The sequence below is a fragment of the Erigeron canadensis genome, chromosome 7, assembly GCF_010389155.1.
Source record: "Erigeron canadensis isolate Cc75 chromosome 7, C_canadensis_v1, whole genome shotgun sequence".
In the NCBI taxonomy this organism is placed as follows: Eukaryota; Viridiplantae; Streptophyta; class Magnoliopsida; order Asterales; family Asteraceae; genus Erigeron; species Erigeron canadensis.
In genome coordinates this window covers 7481964-7491122 of record NC_057767.1, presented here as the reverse complement: position 1 = coordinate 7491122, position 9159 = coordinate 7481964, and the positions used below count along the sequence as shown (strand labels likewise).

At 41.6% G+C, this 9159-nt stretch overlaps 1 protein-coding gene across 1 annotated transcript; it reads left to right on the top strand.

Moving 5' to 3' along the window:
- The first annotated feature begins 3916 nt into the window (after positions 1-3916).
- LOC122608888 (protein FAR1-RELATED SEQUENCE 5-like) lies at positions 3917-6690 on the top strand. The gene is made up of 4 exons (XM_043781961.1): positions 3917-3928; positions 5063-5212; positions 5602-6096; positions 6196-6690. Exons 1-4 carry the CDS (start codon positions 3917-3919, stop codon positions 6688-6690), a joined length of 1152 nt encoding a protein of 383 aa, XP_043637896.1.
- Positions 6691-9159: the final 2469 nt, after the last annotated feature.

Sequence of the window (9159 nt, the reverse complement as noted above, 5' to 3'; positions counted from 1 at the left end):
ATCGACTTTGTATGGTCCTTCCCACGTTGGCCCCATTTTCCCCAGGTATTCCACCTGGCTTGCGCTGTTGAGCCTGAGGACGTAATCACTGACTTTGAAGCTGTCTGGGTGAACTCTTTTGTTGTAGTATTTTTCAATTCTTTGCTTATACGCAGCCTCTCTTATTGAAGCAATTTCCCTCCGTTCCTCCAAAAGGTCGAGGTTTATACGCATTTCTGTATTATTGTCTTCTTCATTTATGTCTATTGTTCGACATGTGGAGACTTGTATTTCCGCAGGTAAGACTGCTTCTGATCCAAAGGCTAGGGAGAATGGGGTTTCCCCATTGCTTTGCTTGGGTGTTGTACGATGTGCCCAGAGTACCAATGGTAATTCATCCACCCAGACACTATGGCTACGTCCCAGCCTTTTTCCATGCCTTTCACAATCTGTTTGTTGATTGTTTCTACTTGTCCATTCCCTTGTGGGTGATACACTGATGTGAAGGATTGCTTTATGTTTAGCCTTTGACACATTTCTGTGAACGTACCCTCCGCAAATTGTTTTCCATTGTCTGAGACTATCATTTGTGGTAGTCCAAAGCGGTATATTATATATTCCCAGACGAAATTCTCAATTGTTTTTCCATTTGTGGTTGCCACAGGTTTTGCTTCTACCCATTTTGTGAAATAATCAATAGCCACAATTAGAAATTTTACCTTTCCTGGTGCTTTGGGTAGTGGCCCCACTATGTCAATTCCCAACTTTGTAAATGGCCATGCGGATGTTACCGATGTCATATCTTGCTTTGGTAGTCTGGGGACATTTGCGTGCAGTTGACATGCTTCACAATTTTGCAAAAGCTTGGCTGCGTCTCTGTGCATGGATGGCCAAAAATACCCCAGGCGCAGTGCTTTTGTCGCCACTGACCTGGGTCCTGCGTGTAGTCCACAGATTCCTTCATGGATTTTGAAAATTATTGTTTCTGCCTGTTTGGGTCCCACACAGCGTAGCCATGGGGTCAAAAATGCCTTCTTGTAAAGGTTCCCGTCCATCAACTTGTATTGTGGAGCATTTATTCTTATTTTTCTTGCTTCGTTTTCATCTTCTGGCAATATTTCGCTCACCAAATATTCGGTTATTGGTGTCATCCAGTTTTTTCCTTCTTCTTTAACTAAATCATGCACCTGCTTCTCGTATATGGATCTTTCTTTCAGGACCTCTATTTGTACTTTCTTCCCCAGGTGTTCAAATGTTAACGAGGCTAGCTTGCTTAGAGTATCGGCTTTTTTATTTTGATTTCTTCGTATGTGCTCGATGTCGAAGCTTGCAAATTGCTCGATTAATTCCTTTGTTTTTCCCAAGTATAGCTTTATGATTTCTCCCTTGGCTTCGTATTCACCTTTGACTTGGTTGGCTACGAGCTGGAAGTCCACGAAAGCTTTGATGCTTCTGATTTTCATGTCTTTGGCCAGGTCCAATCCTGCTATCAATGCCTCGTATTCTGCTTCATTGTTCGTTGTTTCAAACTCGAATCTTAGGGCATATGTATATTCTTGCTTGTTTGGGCTTACTAGTCGTATTCCGGCCCTGCAGCCTTCTGAACTTGATGCTCCGTCAGTGTATAATTCCCAGGTTTCAGAATCTGCTTTCCCAGTCACTGTGAGTGTCGTGGAGTGAGTTACTGAATTTCCTGTTTCCCGTATTTCGGTAATGAAGTCTGCTAGGGTCTGTCCTTTGACTGCGTGCCTTGCCCTATACTCGATATCATATGCTCCTAGCTCGATTGCCCATTTCACCATTCTTCCAGATTTTTCTGGTTTTGTTAAAATTTGTCTCAGTGGTTTGTCTGAGAGTACCACAATTGGATGCCCTTGGAAGTACCCGTGTAGTCTTCTTGCTGCGTGAACAAGTGCTAACACAAGCTTCTCCATCTCTGGGTAGTTTGCTTCCGCTCCTTGCAGTATTTTGCTTACTAAGTAGATTGGCATTTGTTTTCTTTCCCTTTCTGTTAATAGGACTGCGCTTACGCATTCGGTAGAGGCTGCGAGATATATGTACAAGGTCTCTCCTTTCCTTGGGGATGTCAAGGTGGGGAGTTCTGCTATGTGCTTTTTTATTTGTTCGAATGCTTCGTCAGCCTCCTTTGTCCACTTCGAACCCTTTTTTGGCCCCGCAGTTCTTTAATGTCTTGAAAAATGGCAATTGCCTGTCCGCTCCTTTTGAAAGAAAGCGACTTAATGCTGCGAGTTTGCCGTTTAGCCTTTGTACCTCTTTTACTGTCTTTGGAGCTGGTAGCTCGAGTATCTTGTTTACCTTAGATGGGTTTGCTTGGATTCCCCTATCCGAGATATAGTACCCTAGGAACTTCCCAACCTCCATTCCAAAAGAGCATTTTTTGGGGTTGAGCTTCATTTTTATCTTTCGCAGTGTCTCGAAGGTTTCTTGGATGTCTGCAAGTAGCTCTTCCTCCGTTCTGCTTTTGATGACCATGTCATCTACGTAGACCTCTAGGTTTCGCCCAATTTGCTTGTGGAATGCTTTGTCTACGAGTCGTTGGTAGGTTGCTCCTGCGTTTTTTAGTCCAAATGGCATCTTTGTGTAGCAGAATGTTCCTTTGCTTGTATGAAAGGATGTCTTTTCTTTAACTTCTTTAGCCATTTGTATTTGATGGTATCCTTTATAGGCGTCTAGGAAGCACTTCCATTTATGCTCTGCCAAAGATTCAACTTTCCAGTCTATTTCTGGTAGTGGATAACAGTCTTTTGGACATGCCTTACTTATGTCTGTGAAGTCTACACACATTCTCCAGCCTCCGTCTCCTTTCTTCACCATTACTGGGTTTGCGATCCACGTAGGGTACATGGCTTCTCTTATGATTCCGGCTTTTAGAAGCTCGTCTACTTCTTTGCATACTGCCTCATCTCTGTCATTCGATAAACTTCTTTTCTTTTGCCTTACAGGTTCCATGCTTTTTCGTTCATTCAACCTGTGTTCCGTAACAAAGGTCTGTTCCCCTAGGGTGAGCACCCTGGGGACCCCTGTCATATCCCCGTATTCCCATGCGAATATGTCGATGTTTTGTTGCAATAATTTAAGTAACTTCTTTTTGAAATCTTCTGGTAGCCCTTTCCCTATGGTAATTAATTGATCAGGAAAGGCTGGGTTAACAAGTACCTTGTCATTATCCTGAGCCTGATCGCTCTGGCTGGGTGTCTTCACTTCTTCTGGTTCCTCCTTTGAATTTTTGACCTCACTAATTTGTTTAGTTTGGTCGTAACTTGATTTTATCATTCCGACGCCTGATTTCGTTTGGAATAGTACCATGGCGTGGACTGTGGAAGGTACCATCTCCATTCGTTGTACTGCTGGTCTTCCCAGGAGAAGGTTGTATGGTGAGGGTGCTCGTACTACAGTGAAGTCTAGGGTTTCCGTCCATGCAAACGGAGGGTTCCCCAGGGTAACATCGAGATCTATTTCCCCTAGGGGCCATACGCGGTTTCCAGCGAATCCTGTGAGTGGGCCTATAGGGTTTGTCATTCTTGCCTTTATTGCTTCTGGTAATTGCAGGAAGCAATGTTCATAAATCATGTCGCATTCGCTTCCATTATCGATATATACTCTTCGTACTGAGATATCGAATATTTGTGCTTGTATTATTAACGGATCTTTGCAGGCTTTTTTGTCTCCCAAAGCTGGAAAACATAAATCTCTTGACTGGATTTGCGAGTCTTCTGGATCTTTTCGTTTCATGCTTGCTTTATTAGGATCTTTGCCGGCATACATTATTTGGATCTGAGCGTTAAATCAGGGAATCTGACCGTTTTTGTGAGAAAAAGTTTCCGGATTTTAACCTTTTTTGGTGTAAAATTTCCAGATTTGAACCTTTTTTTATTTTTGATGAAGGTTGTGGTGATGAGTAGCGATTGTCCCGAGGATGGCGCCAATTGTTTGTACAATGGATTAGGTTAAAGGATTTAGAGGTGTTTGATGGGTTGGACGGCGATTCCCTGCTGGTAAGGTGTGAGAACCTTTTGTACGCCGGTTTAGATGTGTTTTAGATCTCTTAGGGTTTTGCCCGTGGATCTTGTATGTGTTTTTGGGTTTTGGCCGTAGTAGGCATAATGATAATGAAGGGTTTTCCCCCTTTTATAGCTGCTTTTTCGTGGAGAATAAGTCTCTCACGCGTTTTGTATCTTTGGTAACGATCTCCTTTATCTAAGGAAGTGATATGATCGTATCTTTTCATGTTTATCTTCTTTTCCCCAGGCTATGTGATACCCTGGGTGATCTTTTTAGCCTACCTAGGGTGAGGCTTTATCCTGGGTGACGGTGGGTACACCATCACCCATCGACAACATAAATAAGTCCAAACAATTTCATGCTATGAATTGAATGTGGACTTCATCTCAAGAGGCAAAGCAAATAATCTACTTCGCATATATTTCACCTTCCCGTTATATTAACCATATTTGTAATGATGACATGATTAGATATATGTCGTATATATGTTTCACAAATATAGTATATTATGTCGGATATTTCACCTAGTCATAGACTGATAAACATATTGAAAAGATGAATATATGCTAGGAGCTACACAACCTTACTCGAAAATGCCATGTTGACAAGCCTGTGAACCGTAGGGGCCTACTGCCTACGGATAGTAAGAAGACCTTGGCAATGCCATATGGATAGCCATATGGATTTTAAAAGGGGGCGTGTAGGCCGACCACCCCTTATGTAATCCGACCACCCCTTTTGGAGCGACTGTCGCTCCTAAAGGGGTAGTAGGATACGACAACGGGCGACAGCATACGACAAATGTTATGTACGATTCGAACCTACCACCCCTTTAGGAATCGTACATAACTGCCCCTCTGTTTCCCCTTGACGAATCACCCTTTAAATGTTCGATCGTTTTCATATTCTTGTTATGTGTTAGTTTCACTACAAATGTTTCTGCCCCTATAATCTTAAGTGTTTTCATTTTCATTTTCACTACAATCGTTTGTGTACAATCTTTTTCACTACAATCGTTTTCATTTTCATTTATTACTGTTAAGTGTTTTTATTATTTTAGATGGATTGCTTGGAGGAAATTTTCTTAAATCCAAATGCGCCGGAAGGTGTAAATGACGAGTTTGTGTATGAAGAGCCCGATGACGAATTTGAATCCCCAGATGTCCGTGCTGAATTTGATTACGATCACGATGTTTTTTATACCAAGGAGGTATGTATATAATCCAACCTTTTCATTTTTTGTATTGTTATTTTGTGAGTAATTGTATTTTGTTATTATTCATTAGATTTGTTGCTATAAAAGTATGTAAGAAAACTAATTATTAAAACTACGGATAAAAAATTGTTTATAAAAACATATTAAAAAATGTACGTAAAAATGTAGATTAACAAAAGTTATTGAAAAATTGTTAAAAAAAAAAGTGCATAAAAAAGTGTATTATAAAAAAGTGTAAAAGAAAGTGGATTATAAAAAAGTATATAAAATAGTGTGTTAAAAAAAATGTATTATAAAAAAGTGCATATAAAATCTAATTATAAAAAAGTAAAATTAAAAGTGTATAAAAAGTGTATTAAAAAAAAGTGTATAAAATATTTCAGGTGTTTGACACACACATAGATTTGGTAGACTGGGCTGAAAGAACGGCAAAGGAGTTTGGTTATGTGTTAGTAACACGAAGATCAAATGCCACAAAAGGCGGAGAAGTTAAAAAGGTGGTCCTTATTTGCAACCGTGGTGGAAAAAAAGATAAGCGGTCAACCGGGGCACCCAAAGGGAGTACCAAAATTGACTGTCCATTCAAATTGGTAGGCCGTCTGACAAAGGACCATAGTTGGTGGGTTGAAGTTATAGATCACCGACATAACCATCCATCAGCTCGTAATTTGGAAGGTATTGCGTACGCAAGACGACTAACCGATGTTCAAAAAGAATTTGTGGACGAAAAGGCGTTGCTAGGTTTTGGGCCAAATAGCATAAGGGACCAATTGAAGGATGCATTTCCCGGCATCTTGACCCGTTCACAAGACATTTCTAACTACCTGCGGCAACACCGGCTAAAGCACGCCCAACAACGAGGGGAAACTCGAATGCAGGTGAAATAAGAAACATACCTGCATGTGGATCGTATAACTATATGTTTATTTTTTTAAAAAATACGACTTCCTTATACTTTGGTTGTTTACCCGTTGCAGATTGTGCTCCAATTACTATCTGACCATCAGTACACGTATCAGTACACGACGGATAGCAAAACCGGATGTTTGACCAATCTCTTTTTCGTACATCCTACATCACTTGACATATGGCGTGCATTTCCTTGGATCATTCAAATAGACGCCACGTATAAAACCAACGTTTACAACATGCCGCTTGTTGAGATTGTGGGTGTCACTCCAACTGGCAAGACATTCAGCATTGCGCACACACTTATTGAAAATGAGCAACATGCGGCATACACATGGGTGTTACAGTGCTTGAGGTCGACGCTCGAAGAAGGGTTCGTCGTGCGTGTGACACTCACTGATCGGGATCTGGCCCTCATGAAAGCGGTTAAGGATGTGATGCCGGAAACGAAGCTGATACTGTGTAGAATACACATTTGGAGGAATATTGAGTTACATGCCAACCCATCGTTTGGGTCAAAAAAGATTATGGTTCGTTTAGACACCGGTGGGATAAACTCGTAAACTCAATCACGGTTAAAGAATACGCAGAGAATGAGCAGCGGCTAAAAGTATTCTTGGCAGATAAACCAAGTATATACATCCCGTCCCCATACTGTTTTTATGATAACGCTTACGATGTAACCATGTAGCTAAAGCACTTTTTATTTTCCTGCAGATCTTTATAAGTATCTACAAATACAGTGGCTTGCCTCGTACAAGGAGTTATTTGTGTCATGTTGGGTCGACCAACACCGCAACTATCGTAACTACACTACCAACAGGGTTGAGAGCGAGCATTCTTTGTTGAAGTCAGTTATGCATCAAAAGCGGCTTACGTTCCACAGAATCGTTGAATGTGTTAACTCCGTTCCACAGTTCATTCAAATACAAATGGTCCATTTTACTTAAAAATACTTAATGTAATATTTTTATTCCTGCAGGAAGGCGTGTTCAAGAATATGAGATAGATGCATGTTGGTGCAGGCTCGATATAAACCCGTCCACCTGCCTGCCTGGAAATGTGAAGAAAGACTCGGATGATGACGAGCCTGTTGAGGACTTTTGTGGCGAGGTTACTACTGCCTTGGAACGACAACCCACAAAACAAAGGAAAAGCTTGATGTCAAAAATAAAGGACCTCATCTATCCGGGTCGGTCCAAAATCAAGGATCTGGAGGTCCAAAAGAAAACACGTGGTAGACCTGTTGGGTCAAAGAAAAAGGTATATTATTATAGTCTAGCAAATTATTAATTGTTAAATACTATACGGGTATACATCTAACTTAATTATTCATTCATTCATTGCAGATGCCAGACTTGAACGTATCACCTCCGATGCCACCACCACCAAAGATGAAAAAGTCGAGGTCCGTGCACGTGACAACACCTAAGTATCCGGATACCGCACCAGACTCAGGCTCATGCTACAGAGACTTTCAGACGGCGAGACACAGTGACCATGTGCCCACGCAGTCACGTTTCGCGGAGCCTGACACCGAATTACGGGAGGACACCCGTGGATATATTGATGAGTTGATCCGATCGTCACAATTTTCAGCAGCAGGGCCGAGTAATGAGCCTACAACCGAAACCTCATTCTTAGATCAGTTGTTCGTCGCAGCCGAACCCGCGTACTATCCTGTGCCACCAACAGCACCAACAGGCGTAGTGGATCAGTTATTCAGTGCCGATACTTATTTTCCTGCAGGTCCTAGCACTCCGATGCCAGCTGCACCATCATCGTACTTTGATTTTTTCACTACGCCCACACAACCTTCGATGCCACCAGCACCATCACCTCTGATGCCACCAGCACCAGCACCATCACCAATATCTCCCATATCAGCTGAGCAGCAATTGGCTGCTCTACCAGTACCACCACCTAACACTCGCCCACTGCAGACGACGGGTATAAAGGGTTACCTTGATGACATACCGAATGTATTTAGACCATACGTCAAGGGGATTATTAATGTCAGTGGTGATGGCAACTGTGGATTCCGGGCACTTGCTGTTGCATTGGGGTACGATGAAAACGAAGGTTACGAGTGGATCTGACTACATATGTTGGCCGAGTATGAAAACAACAAACAATTCTACGATGAACTAACAAGATGGGGACAGGTTGAAGCGAGGTTTTTTGAGGGGTTATCAAGGTCTTATGTAGGGGTGTTTAGACCAACTGGCTACTGGATGCACATGACTATGGGGGCCATGTTGTTGTCCAACAGGATGGGTATAGTAATTCACTGTTTATCTACTGCCGCCAGTTGGACTTCGTTCCCATTTACCTATGGTCCTGATGAGATGCCTAGGAGAGAGCCCATATCAATAGCATTAGTACATGGTCACGGTCACTATATCATGGTGCAGTTGGAAGGTGACTACCCGATGGCCCCGGAGATCGCATATTGGATACACAATTGTGTAAGGCCTCCCGTGACCAAATGGAAAGATTTGTACCGACACCGCCAGTTAGCCTACAATAGATATATAGATGCAACAAAACCTCCTCCCATCTATATGGGAACAGTGGACTCATCTGATTAGGATTGTAATAAAGTTTTTTGTTTTTTGTTATGCCCGTTTTTTTGTTTCCTTTTTTTTTTATTAAAGAAAACTTGGGGTGTTACTTCGTAACTTTATCATCTTTTTACTTGCTATATTACTTTTAATAATATAATAATACTACGAAATTTGGGGTGTTATATTTTTGCAAACCGGATAGTCCACCATCATTATAAACAAACAGTACACAAATAATAAAAATGTCCATATCAAACACAAATAATAAAAATGTAAATAACAAACTGTATTTATAAAAATGTCCATACTTCGTACAAATAAAAAAAGTCTAATCACCGGAATCGTCGTCGTCCTCACCGGCATTATCATCACCCACACCTGGTCCGGATACAGAGCCTGTCCCACTAAAAAATCCACTCATATCCGACAAGCTACCAAATTCCCCTGATGGAGGTCCATAATGCG

Bases quoted from the DNA above. Each gene is read 5' to 3' on its own strand.
- LOC122608888 (XM_043781961.1), top strand. The intron at 5,213-5,601 runs GTATGTATATAA...AAAATATTTCAG, and splicing joins ATGTTTTTTATACCAAGGAG to GTGTTTGACACACACATAGA. The intron at 6,097-6,195 runs GTGAAATAAGAA...TACCCGTTGCAG, and splicing joins GAGGGGAAACTCGAATGCAG to ATTGTGCTCCAATTACTATC.